The 21,318-nt window shown below is 38.8% G+C and overlaps 1 protein-coding gene across 1 annotated transcript in view; it reads right to left on the reverse strand.

Moving 5' to 3' along the window:
• Positions 1 to 1,755: 1,755 nt before the first annotated feature.
• The window catches only part of asic4a (acid-sensing (proton-gated) ion channel family member 4a), a 157,173-nt gene continuing 137,610 nt past the window's right edge, over positions 1,756 to 21,318 (reverse strand). The window contains exons 3-11 of the mRNA XM_046404303.1: positions 14,772 to 14,916; positions 14,189 to 14,316; positions 13,934 to 14,087; positions 9,517 to 9,570; positions 7,491 to 7,644; positions 5,410 to 5,501; positions 5,168 to 5,247; positions 4,510 to 4,620; positions 1,756 to 3,070 (exon numbers count right to left, since the gene is read on the reverse strand). Coding sequence (XP_046260259.1) covers positions 2,939 to 3,070; positions 4,510 to 4,620; positions 5,168 to 5,247; positions 5,410 to 5,501; positions 7,491 to 7,644; positions 9,517 to 9,570; positions 13,934 to 14,087; positions 14,189 to 14,316; positions 14,772 to 14,916 — 1,050 coding nt within the window. The 3' untranslated portion in view covers positions 1,756 to 2,938. The remainder of the gene's footprint in view (positions 3,071 to 4,509; positions 4,621 to 5,167; positions 5,248 to 5,409; positions 5,502 to 7,490; positions 7,645 to 9,516; positions 9,571 to 13,933; positions 14,088 to 14,188; positions 14,317 to 14,771; positions 14,917 to 21,318) is intronic.

Raw genomic sequence — 21,318 nt, forward strand, 5'->3', positions numbered from 1 at the left:
GGGAACCTTTTGAAAATGTCAAAGTGACACATGATTATGAATATTAAACAGCCATGTATAGCCTATGATTACTTGACAGGAAGAGGGTATTTGACAGATGGAGGAATGTGGAATCTGATTGTAAGCTAAAATGATGCATAGCGACATGGCAGCAACCAAATGCGGCGATCGTATTAACAGAAAAATTATCACATCATTTGAAAATATGATATCCCGTAATGTTAAGTATTTCATAAATTTCCCAGACAGATGTTTTGAATTACACACCAAGTGGATTGTCGATGGCCTGTCAAAACTGAGGAGCAGGCTTGATTTTGTGTAGGTAAGTGCTGGACACAAGGCAGTACGTGAGGGCAAATAAGCTGCTAGTCTGCTATGCTCAACATCTCCACCAAGTTCAAAAAACCAAACATCTGTCTTGTGACTTAGCACATGCAGTCCTGTGTTACAACTGAATGTGAATCAGAAGGCGCATCCCCCGCTTTGTCAAATATATCAGTGGGTGATGGGGCAACATCAGAAATTATGACGCACTATTAAAGCGATGCGTTTTCATTTTTTCAGGTCAGAGTTAATTTAACAAAGCTGCATCTCAGGCTTTGAATCATCTCTCAAAGCACACCGCTGAACACTACTTTACATAGTTGAGTGAAGCTGAATACAAAGCTACTTGCAAAAGATGATGCCACTGACAGACTGAAGCACAGTGACGATAGACAAGCATGAGAGGGAGGCAACTATTTTCAGAAGAACAATTACATTTTTATACTGAGACAAAAGAATGTCGTCAAGTCAAATTTCCTAGATTGGCCAGTTTGTCCAGTTAACCGTAGCTCTACCCTGTCAGCATTTTGACCTCAGGCTGTTTTCCTCTGTGGGAACCTTACGCAAAGTGCAGTTGTTGTCATGGGTTTTACTTCTGTTTCCACCCCATCCTTTGCGGATGAGTTACTGCAGGAGGAGCTGATGCTCTTCAAAAGGTGGTACTTTATAGTAAATTACAGCTAATTTCAAGGTTTACTCAATCATCATGCAGATCTGTGGTCACATCACAAAGGTGACTGTCAAGCACAGCAAAAGCAATTTTACTGTTGCGCAGGACAACCAATATTATCAACAAATAAAGAACAATGAAAAAATGAACCGTTAAAAGTGGTAGACAAAATGCTTTTTTCAGCATCTGGCAACAATATACGGACAAACAATGCAGGTCATCAATTAAAAATATGAAACAACCGAAAAACTATGAAGAGCTTAAAAATAATTATCTGCACTACTTTCACTGTTTCACTGCGTACTACAACTAACTCTCCTACCACAAAACATGAAGGTAAAGGGAAGCTAAAGGTTACAAGTTGTTAAGCTCTTGCAGTGCATGACAGCAAGTGAGCAGGTTGACCTTCCACGATAATGACAGACATGATTATGAACTGACGCAAGTCTCCATTTGTATTGTTCATTCCCTCTTTGCTGACTTGTGCTTTTTAAAACTGTTCTGTGTTTGCTCCACCTGCTGAGGATTAAGTTATAAGAACCTCTCAGAGTCTTTAAATTAAACTGAATGAATAAGACTGAATGTAAAAACTGCATTAAATTCTAACAAATTAAATACAAACAAAACTCGGGGTTTTCCTGCTAACTGCTCTGATTTTAAAACTTTCCTTTTAATTCATGGACCAGCTCAGTCAAATCACATCAGTCTAATGTGCTCACTGATGTGTGCAAAAATATTACAGTGCAGCATGTAATCAAACACACACACGCAGGCTGATGCCAGGTCTACACTGTAAGTAGCTGCTGCACATTTACAGTGATAATGGCCCACGAGCTGAAGGAGATGACTTGATAGAAAATAAAAATTCAGTTTGTTATCGCTGACGTCAGCCTAAAGTTATGATGCTAACCAGAGAAGATTTGTGTGCCATCTTGGAAGGAGCAGGACGTGTAAAAGGAAATGATGGAGATAATAGTCACAATCAATTTCTGTTACCTGGACAAATGTATTGACGTTCGGCAGTCTGACATATCTGCAGATTTTTAGTGTACAGTAAATTGCTACAATCGTGATCAATACTGTCATATAAAAGTCCTTTTTCTCAATTGTATAAATAATTAAAAATAATATTACATATATATTAACTGAATTAGAAACGACACCCATCGAAAAACAGAACTTCAGAACTTTCTCATTTTTAAAGTTGGATTCGAAGGACGATTACAGTGCTACTGTCTAACACCTTAACCACAAACCAGACAAAAGTGTATCATGTGGAAAGATGCTGCTGGATCTTCTAAGCCAAGGTCACACAGTTCAGCCTAAATAATTCCCCTCATGTTTTGGATGGATGTAACACGTGTAAGCCTCGCTTACTTAAGTATTCTCATCTTGTATACAATATAGAACATATAGATAATATTATCTCCTTAAATAATTACATAATTCATAATGCTTAATGCCTTGATATGGTACAGTGTGTTTTCCATGAAGTAGGAGGAGCAGTTTGACAAGAGATAAATGGAGGGATACAGACAGAAAGAATCAGATGCTAGCTGAATAAGTAAATTATATTTTTCCTATTTTTTCTGGAGTGTAAATTGAATCAAGGTGACATGCAGTCCTCCTCTTGTTCCCTTATAGTGATCTTGTACCAGAAATTGGTCCTGAAATCACAAAGTGCCTGACTTCTCACGTGAAGCTCGACAAAGCTGAGAGGGGTCCCATCCAGAGAGAAAAACAAAACAGTAAAAGCGGTGTCCGATTTTTGTGCCTACATACTGTACGTACAAGTGCTTTTGTTAGCAGCACAAGTTTGGTGTTCGACTTTGGCTGTAGCTTTTCACTGGTGACAGCAAAGAACCGACGGAAATGCCGGCGGTCTGTTATTGATCTCAACACAGACAGCTCTTATCTTTCGCTGTCACCAGGACCTGGTTGGCTCTAGCAAGCGAAGTCCTCAAACACGCCGTGGTGCCCGGCGTGATGGTGGTGAGGGTGGGGGTGGTGGTGGTTGGGGAGGATCGTGTTGGCGTATGCCCCCTCTGGGTGACTCCGTGTCATGTCATTGGGTTCCTGTTGAAGGCACAGCAAAACCCAAAGATGATAAATAATCTCTTATTCAAAGTCATTCAAAACCCTGACAATACACTAACTGCCTCGATCGTGCTTCTTCTAAGTTCAACATTTTTGGGAAATACACTTATTTACAGTCTACGTAACATTGAGATAATCAATATCAATCTCATGTCCATGTTATAAGTACGCAGATGGAGTTAAAAAATGGTTAGTTTGACCTCGCTTAAAGCTCCCAAAGTTCTGCAAAAAATGACTCCTGACACCTTTTACGTTGGATGCTGTAAATACTTTGTGCCACAGCACCAGCCACCATGCACCTCCTCCGTAATGCCAGATATGGTATTAAGTTTGGTATTGATCTCTTTACAGGTGCGATGGTATCCAACAACCTCACTGCGATGACTGCACAGGACTGGTGTATAGTTATGACCCACATTTTATGGACTGAAAAAAGATGTGGAGTCGTTAGACGTCTTAAGACTTGTTAGCTTGCTGTCCTTGTGCTAAACTGCGCTGACCACACCCTAACTCCTCCCCTGTACTTTATAAGATTGATGTCGATCCTCTTATCTAACTCTCAAAAGAAAATAAGTGTACATCGCAAAATGTTTAGGTATTAATTTTTAACTGTTTCGTTTAAAAGATTTTGGCAGAACAAATCCAGTGAAGTGATACTGTAGGCTGGCACACTGAGACTGAGATGAGATCTGCCCTTTTCGCCACTGTAGCTAATCATTGTCAATTCAGCGAGAAGGCCAAATTACAAATGAAACTCTTGGATTTTGTCTTAACACACTGTGTGAGGCTATGGGTATAACATTGCATCTCTGTCCATGTTCTCAGAAAGAAAGGTACCAGTATCGTGCCAGGTAAATGGTAGCTGAGTGTAAATTACTTTAAGTTCTGTATGCTGTGTATTACGTTTATGGAGAACCGAGTTCCCAGTTAGCTTGAATGAATTTTCTCTGAGCTATTCTAAACCAATTTGGTGTCTACATCTGTACTGGAAAATAAAATTTGATGTTAGCCAGTCACGCAATCCAAACCTAATCAAAGCTGCGAATATTGAACAGTAACAACATCAATCTTTGTGATTTCTCTAGCTGACTTGTTTATAAATGAAAAACCTGTTATGAATTTACTCTGTGGTATGGAATTGGTTAGATGTGAAACAAGAAGTGTATTGTTCACATACAAACAACTTCAGAGCAAAGTTGTGCAACAACAACTCCAAGGCTCCAGGGGAGGATGTGCTTTGCACAGTGGTTAAGACTAATTAAGAACAATAAATTCTTCATTATTTTAGAAGTGGAAAAATTCATTTGCTTCTTTCCAAATTATTCCCTTGCAGTCTCCTAATGCAACTACAGTGCTGTAGGGAAAGTTGCATACTCGATGAGAACAGGCCAGCTCTTAGAGTACAGTATATTCTGTACCTTTGTTTTTATTTCCTCGAGACCCACTGTTGCGACAGTACTGGTCTGCGGCTTGTTCTTCCTCTCCTCTTTCTGCGGCCTCAGCAGACGTTGTAGCCGGTTCTTGATCACCTGGTTTCATCCGCAGCATGGCAGCAGGGAGGGCGAAAGGCCAGAGATGAGTGAAAGGAACACGAGACGCAGCAGAGTGAAGAGTTCATTCACTGCGATGTCTGAATTACAGTCCCTCCCTCTGATTCTCCTTTATTCATACGTGTTTGAGAATCAGCAGGCAGCTGGCTAGGAAGCTTAATGGGGCTACAGCTGAGGCAGGAGTTCATTTTATGATCAGGGCTTGTCCTCAGCACAAGAACTGAGCGGATATTAGTTTCTCCAGCCTGGAAATCAAATAAAACTCCTCACATGCATAATAAGTGATAACATTTTACACTGCCAGTCCTTTAATTTTCTGATGATCATGTCAGGGGAGAATGATGATATGTACCTACATGCATAACATTAAACATTACAAAAATGCACTTTGTCAATGTTGAGTGGAATTAAAATAAACAATGAAGACACTAATGTGTTTTTGTAAATCCAGCTGTTAATTATATCGCAACGCGTTCTAATCCCGCTGTGATTGGCTGACTTGTGTGGGCTTGCACCGGCACCATACCTCATAGATATAATCCAGTATTTCTAAGATTGTCAGGATACTGGCTCCGATGAATAAGCCCATCTGTCCACCGATGTCACCTGAGAAGAAAGAGCACAAAGGATGCCACACCGAAGGAGTTCCTGTTTGCTGCTAATGGTGATGAAAAGTGCGATTAGCCACTGTAACAATGCATTGTGCTTTACACAAACAAGTTGATTTAAATTTTATGAAAGAGAAGAAAAAGTGACAAACATACTTACCTAACAAACCTGCAACATCATAGGCTTTCTTTTGCTCAATTGTTTCATAGTTCAGAGCCTCAAAGAAGATATCTAAGACCAAGAAGTTGTCTCTGGAATAAATAAGTGAAGTGCGAATGTCACATACACAACAACACTTGCACCATTCTTAGAATTTACTAAAAAAAAACCCATCTAACATAACTTGATAAAACCCCCACCATTTAGAGTCATCTTTATGCTTAATGTAAACTGTCATGAAGGCATAGTCAGGCCTGCAGCTCTTCACACAGATCTAACCAGCGATTGTGAGATAATGAGGTGTTTCAGGATTTGACTGAGATGAGCAGAACGAGCACTGACAGCATGCTCAGTCACTGCCACGTGTCTGATCTCTCTGGATTTAGAAAGTCTGGTAATATTAAGCGTTGCGAGGCATCGTGAGCTCTTTGGTTTAGGCGTGCTTATCTTCTACCACATCCCGAGAGGAGCTGCAGCCTAAGCACATTGTAAGTGCATTATGTTCATTGTAAACTGTGGATTTAAAGTTAAAGTCACGAGTTAAAATGTTCATTATGCCTCGTCATATTAATGTGCTTCACGGAACAATTGATATAACAAGGTTTGAAATTTTAATCTTAACACAAGGTCCAATTAGCTCTTTCTGGGTCTTTGAAGCACATCTCATGGTTGTGTTTGTTTATCTGCATAATACAAAAAGGAAATGTGCAAGTGAAAGAAAAGATCCACACAGGTTAAAGTACAAGAGAAAAATTATGCAATATCAACTGAAGTGCAAGCAGAGACAAAAAGCCAAAAGGCAAAACCACACAGACAACAACCATGCATCCGTGCAAACGTGATTCTACAACATTGTTGTAGATGTATTTTTAAAATAAATGAGTAATTTGAAACCACATTTTGAAATGGTTCTAAATAAGACTTCTAAAAAACATCCTGACTTGTTTATGGGAAGAACAACTGAAGTTAACGACTGCCTTGAGTTTTGTTTTGTTTTGAGTCCTAAATATGCTAAATTAAACACCGAAGTCAGAAGGAAGAGTGTTTTTGAACTAACATTGACTAAACTGAACAACCTGCACTTTGCTGATTTGTAAAACTCACATGAAGGGGATCTGTGTGACACCTACTACAGCACAGCTGTTCTGCAATGAATAAGTGTTCACATTTACATGTTGTGTACCTGCCCTATTGCTATTTTGCAGTAATTTGTTTAAATCATGAAGTAAAATGGACATAAAGGTTTTATTTTGTCAAACTACTATTTGAAAATTTGACAATTATGCCAAACACTCTGAGCTTTCAGAGTGTTTTCTTTCCTAGAGGGGGTGCTACAGGAAAGGTCATGGGGCTTTTAAGATCAGATAGGTTTATCCCCATTTCCTGTCCATCTGCCTATTGTTTATACATGAAATACTTTGTCTGCAAAGGTGATGCCACAGAAGTGTACTAAATTTGAATCCTTTCTGGGACATTATTGTTCATTTACTTTCATCTGCTTATATAAGACTTTCATGTCTTAAGTAGAGATTTTTCAGGTTACCAGAAAAAACACCTGAAACATTATTCATATTCTGTGGGGACAAACACATATTCAGTTCAATCTGAACACGTGTTTGTCAAAGGGAAAGTCTGACCTAATGGTGGCACTAGACATGTGATAGGATAATCAAAACCACTTGAAATAATTCTCTGTATTATGTCCATTTAACGGAGCAACCTTCAGATCATCAAACTGACAGCAGGCTGAAAGACAGGAAGCGTACAACATCTCAAATATCACGATACGGCATATTAAATATATTCAATTTTCAGATTAAATTGAAAGATCACGCATATATACTTAAAATGACCCCATGGTGCCTGACAATCTCCTTGCTAGCACTGGACTTTCTAATACCAAGAAGATCAACTATTCACCTAAAGACGTAATATAAATTGGTGGTTGTATGAAAATGTAATTGACTTTTGTTTATATTTATGGTTGTCTGTTGGTGATTACTGACTGGAGGTCACAGTTTATGGCCCTTTTTATTGAGCACTACATCGATGCTCATATGTGAGTTTGGTTGCTGTTGTACCTGATGTAGTCCTCTGACTTGTCGTATTTCCTGGAGAGATAGCGAGCAGAGCCCTTACTGGGGATTTTGACCATGGAGAGCTCTTTACCGTAGCGGGTGAGATTACAGGGCGTCTCGCATGGACAGGTATCCCCACCGTTCTTCTGTTGCTGTGCTGCAACACAATGAAGACAGCAGTTCAACTGAGTCAGCTTCAGTGCAGATTGAAAATGCTATAGCATCTATAGACAAGAACAATCTGCATGAGCAACAAAAGAAAACGTGTGAAGGAAAGGGACTGTGTCCTGTAAGAATAGGAGTATTTTTTGACCACTAGGGGGCAGTAAAACAAGTTGTAAATACAACACTTTCATATCATCACCAACGCATTGGACCACATGCTGAATTTAGGTTGAATTTTCACTCTATTTTTAGCTCTGTTTTGGTCTCTAGCTGCTAAATATTCCACAAGTTAGTCAGAAGATGCTAAAATGCTCTGTAAAGCTGAGTGGAACTGCAGACCATGTGATCTGTTGTTACAATAAAAACACAGATTGTTGCAGCTTTAACCTGTCTATTAATACATTGTATACTACGACCACAGAAAGGATTCTGATTGGTTGGCTGCTGCCCACACAACATAACAGGACACTTCACTTACATGCACATAAAAATATGCACATTATTTACTAAGTGGCCATGTTATGTTAAGTACAGATGAGCACAACTGGAGCACAATCTCTGTGTGGCTGTGTTAGTACAGTTTGTAACAAGGGTTTTTGAAGACTTGAAGAAGAGCAAATATTCTACACTCAGCATCATTAAATTATATTACAATCATGCCCAGAAAATTATTGGCATTTAATGTTTCTGTATCGGCCATTTTTAGGATGGACACACTTATCACAGCCTTTCAATCAAGAATTAACAGTTCAAGCACATTATTTAATGAATAAAATATGTCAGCCATACTAGAAATAGACCACATCATATAAACAGAGCACTTTTGTTCTGGATACATCAACAAAATGACGTGTTAGTCTAACCATATAGACAACAACTACAGCAATGGTGTTTACAGTAATACAGTTAATTGCTTGGAGAATAACTGATAAAGTACAGTAAGTGTTACAACATCTCTGCAAAACACACCTAGACTTATACCCAATTACTACGCAGCCCTGACTTGTTCACACGTTAGCAAATAAATATTTTCTCTCTAAAACAACATTGTGCACCGGAAAATAAATTGCTTTTCATAATCTCTCTTTTCAAATTCTATTCATGCATTCAGTCCGGACAGTAACACAGAGAGGGAGCACTAAAATTCTTAATTATAATTTGATAATTTATGTATTTTATAACTCTACCAACAAGGTTATTTGTATGCAGGAGCACGATGGCATATATTCTTTTTGTCTGATATGGGAATGAAACACCTTTGCAATATAAATATATAAATTAGACTCTAATTCATTACCTTTCATAGAAGGTGAATTTATTCACACTATTTGATTCAGAAATATGACCCACATGAATACGCCCCCACTCATGTAAGATATATCTAAGATTTCATTCAACCATATTGTGAATAGGGTTTGTACTCAGCAAAGGGAGACATAATTAAATTTCTGGCTTATTTGACTGAGAAATGATAATTTTACTTATGTGTCTGCCATGACCATAAAAAATGTCTTCTTTTACTGCAGCAGTAATGGCTTTGAAACCAAGTCACCTTTGTTCAGTTAGGATGTCTGCTGGAGGAGAGTGAGGGCGGAGTCAAAGGGTGGGGGTTGTGTGTGCAGATATGCAGGACTGGAGTGTCGGTTTAATATTAACAGTTCGACAATGAAGGCAGCACAGCCATCAAGCTCTAAAGTGACTAAATCACAATGAGGAAAAGTCATTTGAAAATATCAAGTCTACCTCTAGGTATTTGTATTACAGAAAAAAAAAAATCCTTATCATATTTACTGATTGCGTTTCCATCTCCCTTTGGGGGAACCTATTGTAATGAGAAAAGAAATGAAGGAGGATTGTTTCTTACCGAGCGCTTTGTCAACACAGTTGATTTTACTGGGAGGGCAGATATCTGCAGTTCCTGGAAAGAAGAACATAAAATGAGTTTGATCAATCAGAAACAAAATGATCAGTGACCCGTGTCTGCTGCAAACAGCACTCCACAGCTTATTATTCATCTCCAAATGAAGGCAGGCACACAGAGGATGACTTCCATCCACGGCGCCAGGGCCATTTTGGACGTCTGTCCTTGATTGCACTGAGAAATGGAGCATGCTGGCTTCCCCCTCGAGGCATATTTAAAGAGTCTTTAAAAAACAATCAATGAGTTACTTCCTCCCAGACAAACATATTGCCCATGCAGGCCATTAATGGCAGGTATTTATCAGCAGCACAACTAATTGACAGAGGTGTGTTTGTCTGTCTGTGAACTGCTCATGGGTTTAATGTTTTGTACAAGTGTGCTGTTACCGTAGCCCTGAGAGATGAACACACTGAAACTTATGAAAACACATGCAAACAGAAAAAAAAACTATTCAATTAAATGAACAACTTCAACAATCTGACAACATGTGTGCAGCATTTAGAAAATCCTGCCAGTAGCACAAACAAAAAAGGAAATTGTTTCCAGGGGACATTTAACGGTGATGAACATGGCTGCGAGATGTTTGCTCTTGCAGTGTTTGACTCAACAAGTTTTTGAAGTCAGCTATCCATAAGTGGTGTTGGAAAATGAGCTAAAATTTATTTATTTTTGTGAGACAACAAATACACTTTTGAATCCTCCTGGTTTTTTGGAAGTATTATCTGTGTTCAAGTATCAAAACTACTAAGTGTGCAGAAAAAATATTTTAAAAATTCACTTAAGTACAGTAGCTGAGTAAATGTAAATACATGTACACTTACACTTGGTATTTGGTTGTATTTTCTGTATTTCTTTTCTGTGAAGATGTCTTCTTAATTTGCCCGTTTTGTCTGTTTGCATGTGTTTTGCTAATTTGCAGGGCATTGAGCTCTCAGGGCTGCCATATCCTTCCCAGTCACTGGGAAATGTTGACAGAAACAGTGACACAGTGAAATAATGTCTGATGATCTGAGGACTGAGTCTATCACACTTTCTGCAGGTTTCAATCAGAGTTAGAGTCCTTCTCAAAAGGTAGAAATAACTAATGATTTGGCTCCAAAAAATCAGCACAAAACATTACTGATTGAAGAACTTTAAATCATCATTCATCATCATTATTTTAATTTTTCGAACTTTTGAGTGTGGAGGCCAGGCTCTGCAGTGTCTCTGCATGCTGTCCACATATCAAGAACAACTTAAGAGCTTTTTTTTTGGGGGGGGGTCATCCAAATATAGAAATAGGCTGAAATACTGAAATATTCATCTGAAACCAAATAATCCATGAAAACACAATTTTGCTTTTACGCCTCACATTTCAGGAGTCAAAAGAAAAACCTTTATAAATAGCCATCTCAAAAAGCTTATTTAACTAAATTTAAGAAATCTGAAATGGTTTTGGTGACATCCTGCTAATAAACACTGAAACATAAAGACTAAAAGCATAATGCACTCAGTGGAAAACAGAAAACAGAAGACATAAACAACAAAGTAGTTCAATGCCTTAAAATGACAACAAACATAAACACAAAGATGATATAACTTGTACAAAAGACTGAGAAGCTAGAAGCAACCGACTGCAAACAAATGTGGGATTATGCAAACACATGCTGATGACAATTTGCTGGCTTGTTAAACAGACAGTAAACAGTTGCTGGATTATGTAAGTCAGCCTGAGAAAGAAATGGATTACAAACATTTGTGGTGTTCTCTCGAAGGCAAACTATTGTAATAAATAAAAACCTGAGCAACACAAAACTGTAACTGCGGTGGCTACAGAGGACTGCTGGGGAGAAAAATTGGTACTGTAAATTGTGTATGGCACAGAGCTCCTACATTTCATTGATACAGAACTTTGTTGTCACACTGAGGCTGTTAAAAGATTTTCAACTCACAAGTTGGCCTCATGCTCCCTTGGCGAGCTTTTGAACCAATTACTCTCTGAAAGCATAAGAAGGAATTTCAGCAAACTTAATATGCAACAATAAATTTTATTCACTATTGATGAGCGCAATGAACTAATGTGAGCTTCCAACTACCAAGAAGCCCTCTTCTAAAGACGGACTGGGCAAACGGCCTGGAAAAGCTTCCACATTTATTACATCTGATATAATAAATATCATATCTGATGTGATACATCATCAGGGAGAGCAAAGTGGCTGTGCTGTGCTACCTCTGCTCTGTGAACAGCCTTTCCTATCTATTAACTCAAAGCTTTCCTGCTATATGGTCCTTATTCTTAACTGTCCCATTCGTTTGAAAAATTGTTGCTATAAAGACCATTTCTGCAGACAGCTGATCGGTGAGACGGAGAGCTTTTTTTTTTTTTTTTCCTTTAAAGGTTCAGTCCTGATACCCACGGCACAAAAAATAAATAAATGAATTCAATAAAATGCAACAAGGGAAAGATGTCTCCGTGTAGTCGGATATGGACATCAACAGCCTTCTTAGTCAGTTTGCCCAAAATCATGCACTCAAAAGGTTTATTCCAACACAGTGAGTGAGGGTGGCACCGTCACCCTGCAGGGTACACAAGCTGATTAGAAACGTGTCCTCTTCATCGCCTGGCGAGATCAAATGATAAGCTGGGATTTCTCTACAGATCAGACCACCACTTTGGTTCAGCTATTACAATTTGAAAAAGTTTGAAATCTGTGACTGAATATGTAAGTAACCTGGGCACTGCTGTCTTTATATTTCACAGCCTGGAGAATAAATTTTCTTTAAAATTCCATATTGCAGTAAAATTAGGCAGGCAAATCAAATGTCCCGTACAGGATTGTTTATTCATATTCGTTCATTTCCTCCTATTTTAAATTGTGCAAGATTACAGTTGGCTGCGCTGTGTAAAGTTGTAAATGAAAATAATTATTGAATACACTGTGAGTTTCCTGCCTTGACTTTCAGCGTGGCCACCTCGAAGATGCCCACTTATCAGATACCGTTTTGCATTCAGTGACTCATTTCTTCGACTTAGCCACGATGACGCATGTGTCGAGTATGTCCAAACATCTTATTTGGTGTTTGTCAGACTAACCTCCATGACATATCTCCGAGCTGAAGAGAAAACTGCGTAAATGGTGGATCTACAGTGACGAATGCCTGGATAGAAAGAGTATCTGTCTGAGATACAGTGTCCTTTCTTCTCTGTGTATCTGCATCTGCTTGTTTGTCATTCTGCATTCAAGATAATTCCACGTTTATCTCTGATATATTTTGTTTGTTGTAAGGTACTAAATAAATTTGAACATATTGCATTGAGCAAATTTCTTCATTTACTTCAGTCTGAACACGAGTGAGATTCAAACACACTCCCTAATTCATGCAATCTAATATCTTTTGTGCGAATGTTACTGTAATGTGAGTGATAATGTGCTAAACACTAAATTAATTGCTTACAGTGTATTTCTTTTACTACCTTAAACTTGTCTTAAAACTTATTAGAAATAAAAGAAAAAGCTGTGCATCCGATTCATGAAACATACATAAAAATGCATTCAAGGCAGTTTGCATGGTGTGAGCCAGTGTTAAATCAATCCAATATAAAAGGCAGGAATCCGAAGAGCTGCCTGCAAACCATCTACCTGTGGGAACTAAACATGAGAACAAGGACCGACAATCATAATAATCAAGATGATTAATGAGGGCCACAGAAGCACACCAGAACAATTCCCAAACAGCTGAAATGGATGAACGAGTGGATCCAAAATTCATTCAGACTTTCATGTAGTCTGAAGAGTCACTGGTCAGAGAGCTGCCAGCAGTGCTGAAGAGCATCCCACTCCAGATATCAAGCATCAAGGTCAGGCATGTAGCAGCTCAAATTATATCTGTGCAGGAATTATTTAAGCGGGCCAAAAATTATGACTCGATTTGCACAATGGGTCACCTGCTGTAATATCATATAAATACTGGGCTGGCTTGTTATATTCATTCATATTAGATCCCAACATTATTAAGAACAGTGGGAAATACTTAAAAATATTATTATAAATATATAATAATATATAATATACAATATTATTATATGTATTATAAACATATAATAATATATAATAATATTGTTATAAATATTATAATGTTTTTTGTTCTTTTTATTTTCCCAAAATAACCTTTCATACCATTTCGTGACCTTGAAGTTGCAACAAATCATATAAATCATCACAGATTTTGTTTTTAGTTCATTTTTTTCAGTTTCTGCTGTGTCTGAAACTTGACATCAGTCTGAAAGCATAAATTACTAATATGTGTGCATTTATAATTTAACATTTTTTCCTTCATGACACGTGCTGGACTTTGAACATTAAGAAAGAGGTGATCTCACCAGGCATGTGCACCATCCTACAGTTGCACATTCGCAGGACCTCGTTGGTCTCGCAGAGCAAGCGACAGGCACTGATGCTGTATGTGTCGTATCCTGGGAACTTCTCTTTGCTGGTGGAGCGGCAGTTCCCCCAGGGCTGGGGCAGGTAGGTCAGCTAAGCACACATAGATTTATTAAGACCCCAAATACAAACCACCAGGGGCAAGCAGTTGCAAGGAGAACAATAATGTGGTATCTGTGATGAAGAAGACCTACCCTCTGCTCCTGACATGAAACAAAGGTCTGGAAGCCCGGAGAGACACCAAAGCCCAGCTGGTGGATGTAGGGAGGCTCGTCCTGGCTGTGGATCTGAACTCGGATACCGGCCTCCAGGGACGTCTCATCTTCAGGATGAAACGGAGCACGAGCATGGAGCGTTGTGCAAAGGGAGAGTACAAGGGAATTTCAGATGGCTGCCTCATCTGACAGCTTGGACTGTTTGATGCTAACTGCAAACCATATTTCAGTCATGATTGAAAAATAAGCCAGTAGGGATTAATGTTATGTGACGACTACAATGCAAGCATAAATCTGAGGCACTGTGTTTTGTTCAGGAATATCCTTTCACAAATAACAGTTTGCAGGTTGCTGGAATGCAATCAAGAAATGTATTACTTACTTTGTATGTGACCAAGAGAAAGTGATATAGGCTTTATATACATATACATATATGTATGTATGTATGTATGTATATATATAGCTATAGATATATAGATAGATAGATATGAAGCCCAGCAGAGGTATCTCATGCTGTAGTATAGGTTAGGATTACTTTGGACAAATAATTTTTGCGGCTTACTTGTCTCTCTCCAGATGGGCAGATACTCATCCTGCTGGATATCCAACATGATCTCCAGCCCATTTCCCATTCCGCCCTGCTTGGTTTTCCTGGATGTGGTCTTGTTACCATTAAAAGTGTAGCATTTCCCATATCTGGTGTAAACCTGGAAGAGAATAGATCCCTATCATGAACATCACCACAAACATGACAGTCCATGGGCTGGCTGTGACAACATCATACTAGCGGTGCATTGAAATGAAGGCAGAGATATGGAGCAAGAAATGAATAAACAAGCTGAGTGTGCTTGGGCAAGTTCCCGAATATTACTTACAAACCTCTGGATGCAGAATGCTGGCTCAGTCCCTCATGGACTTTGATAAGATGTATTTGAATGAATTCCCAACACACCATACAAATGCTGCACAACGCAGCTGAATAGTTCTGACATCCCACTGAAATATCAAATGGCATAAAAGATTCTTTAATCTTCCTTCAGAAAACAAAACAAAAGAAAATAAGAGAGAGGCCGCTATGAATGAGCTATCGTGTCACAACCTATCAGAGAAACTGTCCATGGAGGATGCATCATCTCTTTGTTTATGCTTCTCATCTAAACTGTTGCGCTGCATAAAATATCCATCTTACAAGTCAGTTATCCAGTGCGAATTTGAAGGGACAATCCGTGATCTACATGTAAACAGAAGGATACATGCCCACCACCAAAATACGAAACGCAGGATGGGAGCCTGCCAACTCCCCCATATTGACTGACGAGTAGATAATAAACAGACTAAAACATCAACAACAACGTGTTTTGATCCTGACTAAGGTTTGATTGGATGACTTAATTTCAATTATTCATTTGATTGTTTGCTGAAGCCATTTCATATAGTCCAAGCACAACTTTGCAACCATAAGCAGACATGGCCTGTCTAGCTCTGGATTTGTCCGGTGAAGCTATAGATGGCATTTAAACACTGCAGGGTATAGAACACTTTTTGAACTAAACTGTGTGTTCATCCACTTAAATGTAAGCTGCAGTGGTTAACATCTGTCTGACCACCTTCCTCCTAGGGACACGTTAGCTTTAGCCTCAGTCTTTTAGCACAACATAATGTACATACCTATCAAGTGCATGTTTTAAAGCCCCTTTTAACTCTTTTTGAAGGTGAGTCAGCTGGAAACATCAAAGCGCTTGAGAGACCATTTTCAATCAACAAGCTAACATTAACTTAATTACCTAGCTAGCTAACTCATTTATTGTTAGCTAGCTAGCACCAGTTGTGTAATTTCAGCCTACAGATCTGAAGGTTGCTTGCTAGAAATGAAAAGATTTATTTCTTGTGAAAATATAAACAAAATAAAAACACCGAACAATAATAAAAAAAAAAAAGGGTCACTAATTATAGTGGTAACCAGTTTAAAGGAAAACAGGCTTTTGAGATTGAAATGTTGATGAATTCATGCAGAGGTATGAACCCTACTGCCCTTGAACAACTATTCTGAGAGTGCAGCTTTCCCCACTGCACACATTTATAATATACTAAATCTTCCCACAGTGCAAAAAAATAAAGAAAAAAACAAAGGAGTTATCTATTGGATTCATTTTGCCCAAACGCCAATAAAAGAGGACAGTGATGAAAGTATTAAAGCATGGGAAATCATACGGCAAGGGAGGTCAACCGACAAGTTGCTGGAGAAATGACAGTGAAATAACAATCAAGTTCAATAGACAGCAGACGTATCATTAAAGAGACACTGTGACAGTCCTAGCATTCTCCAAAACATCAGTGTCTGTGCTCTGACTTTGATATCAGCTTGATCCACCTAATGAGTGCTATGATGTCTAAATAAGGGATCCTGGTCAAACAACACAAGCTCTCATTTACAGACCACAGGGTGTATTCACATCTGAGATGATTGAACAGCAAATCAAAGCCACGACGATGGGGTTCAGTCAAGTAATTCCTGGAACAGTGGGCAATTTCACATTAACCACAATAGTGATTAGAGCCAGAAATGAGTATCGTTTACAAAAGCTTGGTGTTTAGAAAGACAGCTGTATTTTATGCAATAATAGCCCGTGAGGCTTTTGATCTGCGTGTGTGTGCATGCATGTTTGTACTGAGTGTGGGTGTGTTTTTGAATGTCTTGCAAATAGCAACCCTTAAAACTAGTCTTAGTTGAGGATTCAGAAAAATGGCTGACACAATTACTGATCTCAGTTCAGGCTCTAATGTACAGGGGTCTTCAAGGTGAAAATTTGTGTGTGTATATATATATATGTATATATATATATATTTATATGATTGGAGGTGGAAAATAAAATGGGTGGGGGGGGGGTTGGGTGTTGGAAGACAGGGCTGAAGTATTCAAGTGTGACTTTTGACTGACATGTGCTATTAGGTTGAAATGGTTTAATCTCTTTTTGGCTGGTGCGGAGCAGTTGAGGAGGTAAGCTGCACTTATCATTGATCCCCCCCCACCCCCGTTCATTGACACACTTAAGCCTCAGCAGGCAGACTTTATCTGATGGAGCACGCAACAGAGGCAAAGGAGGATTTCACTTTAGAAATGCTCAAAACACCCCGACCAAGTGCCTGGGTTCTGCTCTAAAACTTTGGGCTCTGGAGGACGCCGGCGTGTTCACAAATGATGTCCCCAGAGAGTATGGCAAAGTTTTCCCATCATCTCACCCAGGAAATGGTTGTTGGCAGAGCTTCCACTGGTTTATTTCTCTGCCTCTGAAGCCCCCACTCCTCTCTCTGCATCTGCAACTTGATTGATGGAGCATTTTTCTCTTGTTACATGTTGCACCAAATTTAGCAAAGGTAACAGGGCTGACTTGGGCAATTCCCAAGTGGAAACTTGGCACTGTTGTTGACAAGCTGAAACAGAGCAGCAGCAGCATGGCAGTTACAGTCGAAATGAAAAGAGGTTTTGTACTCCTCTGAGTAACTCAAGTTGTTTACAAGAGCTAATTCTTGCAGCACTTAATGTGGCATTCTTCACTTTGTTGTCATTCAAAGATCTAAAATGAAATTCTGTTTGACAGGCTTTTAAATGGTAACATGAGTGAGTCAGGTCTGACTCAAACTGAAATACTTTATTTTATTATACTTAATGTTTAACTGAATGTTATATGTTCTGTTGTGTATTTACTGTATTTACATGTTTTATTTCTCTATATTGTAGTTCTACAATTCAAAGGTGGATTACCATACCTACTAGGCAAAGATGGCAAAGATGGCAACTGGCCCAGGACCCCAAAACCTCAGGTCCCTTATTCACCGTGTAGCAATTAGCTTGTATAACCGCTAATGCGTTTGGTTAACAGTACATGCAACCACAATAACATGAAACCAAATGGGGCCTTAGAGGGTTACAGTAAGTATTCTTTTGTAATATAACACATGACTACTTGAATGTGACTGGATTTGCTTGGTTGCAGGATCCTGAGATCAGCCACTGATAATCTTATTTATACTGGAGATTTTTCTGCTGTGACATGTCAAAGCATTTTATTTGTTCTTTGTTTTGGTTTGATGGACTGTAACTGTACTGTTTTAGCTCAGCCTCGCCTTAGAGTTGTTTTTGGCTCAATAAAGTGAACATTAGATAATGGAACATTTAGCAACTAAAGAGCCTTACTGTATACTGAGGTGGTGGAGACCAAAACAGATCAGGTGGGCACCGACATGACGCTAAATGAATGCTAATATTGCAGTATCTAATGGATAAATAAACAGGCCCCTTTTATGCTGATATGTTGACAGTTACAACATTATAAGGTGTTAAAATGTCAGTGTCATTTACAGCTTCGAGTGTCCAAAAAAAATCACTTAATTCTGGTTTACATTAGATCCTGACTGATGCTCAGTCTTACAGAGGGATCTTATTTCAAAATGTAACTCTAACACTTTATTACACAGTAGCCTACACATTCCTTAACAGATTTATCCAAATTACCATAACTAACACAGTAAACCTTGAGAAGGACAGTGTTTTAGAATAAGAATAGTGGTTGGTTTCTGGGTCTGTGGGCAAAATGTAATGAAACTGCTATGTGCAGTCTGTATGCACTGTACATGATGGCCATGTAATAGAATACTAGTATAATGCAAAGATAGCAGAAGAACAGGGGGCCCTATTTTACCTTGGGTCCCCTTTTCTTTGTTGAACTATCCTACTACTACTACATCTGTTTACGTGTCTTGTACTGTATGTCCAGTCCTGCTCTGTCTTTCATCCTGAGCTGTCTCCCTTTTTTCTGTTGAAGCTTTTTCTCCCCCTTTTTCAAAACAAGGGTCTAATGTTCACACCATAAAGCTGGCTTGACTTGAAAATATAAAAGCATTAAGAAGTGGTCATATAGAGCAGCAACATACTCTGGAAAGATGCCTTTATGTCATTTCCATATACTGCATCTTGGCAATTATAATGTAACGGTCTTAAATGTCAATTCATTATGTGTCTTCTTCCTGTGTTGTTTCTTCCAAAGTGCCTTGTTTCATTCTCTGTCTCTCCATGCTAAATGCATTAAGAGACCAACCCCTCACCATGTAATTCATAAGCCCTAGTGGGGTAAACCCTTAAACACCCTCTTTATGACCGTGATCTGACAGTCCCATGGCACTTTTCCTTTTAAATAACCTGCAGGAATCACTTCAGTGCTTCTCCAGAGGACATCCATTTCCAGACAGGCTGTGGCACTGGGTAGCACTTCGAGTATGAGGAAGGAGGATTTGAATTCATTTACGGAGAGTGGTAGTGTATGCCAGAGAGCTGATTGGCAGTTGAAAACCATTAAGGCCGGCTCCTGCAGGTTTAAGGTTGAGACAGAGCATCCCTTGACTTAATGTGTTCATTACAAGCTTCAAGCAGAAAGACTTGAATCATAATGTAACAAGAGCTGAATATTTACATGGCATCTTCAAATGTTTTCTCAGGACCAGTTTATATTAAATTTCATTATTATCATGTTTATAATTTGTCTTGCTGTACAAAAAACTGTCCTAAGAGACAAAGTGTGCATGGCCAAGAGAACTCAAAACACTGCAGCTGAAGAAATCACCATAAAAAAATGACTACTTATGACACATATACAGGGAAGGACAATGACAAAAATATAATTTTGACACAAGCCACATGGAGGTAGACAGAACAGAGAACAGTGCTTGCTTTCCTGCCAGAAAAACCAGAAACCGAAAACCCTAAATGTTTGACTACATTCTAATCTGGATTATATGGATATGTGATACATGTAGTTTGTATTTTAATGCTCAAACGCCCCTGTCAGACAGCCAAACAAATAAATAAACCGGCATTGCCATGACAAGGCATAAATCTTACATAATGCATCCGAGACCGTGTCATCGTTTTTTTCTAACCCGAACTGGAGGACAAAGAGGACACACTGTAACAATGGAAAGCCAAATAGCAGTACTCAGGGAGGTGCCTCAGTTCAGTCAAAGCAGCTGCCAACAGGATCAGGAGGTACAGAACTGATGTGAAGTCTTAATCTTAGGGGTCCTTGTAAGCAGAGAGAAAGAAAGAATGTTATAAAAACTGCATTCACAAAGTAAACACAGCCTTAAAGTGCAGGGTACAAAGTCTGGAACCACATTATTGTTGTAGTTCTTTCTTGTACTCTTGCTGTCAATACTTAGTAACCCAAATCCCAAACACAACTTTTCTCTCTGTTTCTCCTCTCACACTGCTCAAAACAGAACGACACAGGGTGATAAGACAACACTAAACTGCATGTCACCTAATGTTGAACGACAAACAACATGGAATTATAATCAGTTTTCAGTTTCAGTAGATTTCCAAACTGAGTTACTTACCAGCCTTTTCATTTTATTTATTTATTTATTTTTGGGGGTAGACTTTCACAAAAAAAAATATGCCTGCTTACCCTTTCATTGGGTTGGCAAAACATTAGAAACACCAGTCAATACAATACAGTCAATAACAACACTATCTACAGCCTTATAAATGACCACAGAGTTGTATAAAATAGCATAGTGGGAACAAAAACTGGTTTACAAGCTTCATTAACATCAGAGTGTTTTCTGTATTCATCAGAAAACTCAGCACAAAAATTGCTTTAACAATCTGCCTTTGGGCCCTATCATGAGACATCCCTCTGCTGTGACCAAACCTGCAGGAGCCTTCAGAAATCACGAACAAGGCTAGTAGGAAGGCTGCAGAGATTCTTGAGATTTTTTAGCTAAAGATGAGGAAAAAATGATAGTGATGTGTTAACTCAGCAATCGTGTCTGAGAAACTGACAGGAACTGATAAGAACTCATTGCTAAATCTTTCTTCTTGTCATGCACCACAGTTAAGCTGCATAATTCATACATAATCCTCAATCAAATGTCAGGCTGATTACTTTTATCAGGGGTCAGAGCCTTGGGATCTCTACATGCACGCATACAGTAGGGAGTAAATACAAATCACAACATCATAACCTCCCTCTCATGATGTGTTCAGAAAATAAGAGTTTGGCCAAACAGACGAGAGGCTCAGCCATGGAGTCTAAACAGTGCAGACTGGAATG

This window comes from Scatophagus argus, chromosome 11 (genome assembly GCF_020382885.2).
Source record: "Scatophagus argus isolate fScaArg1 chromosome 11, fScaArg1.pri, whole genome shotgun sequence".
In the NCBI taxonomy this organism is placed as follows: Eukaryota; Metazoa; Chordata; class Actinopteri; family Scatophagidae; genus Scatophagus; species Scatophagus argus.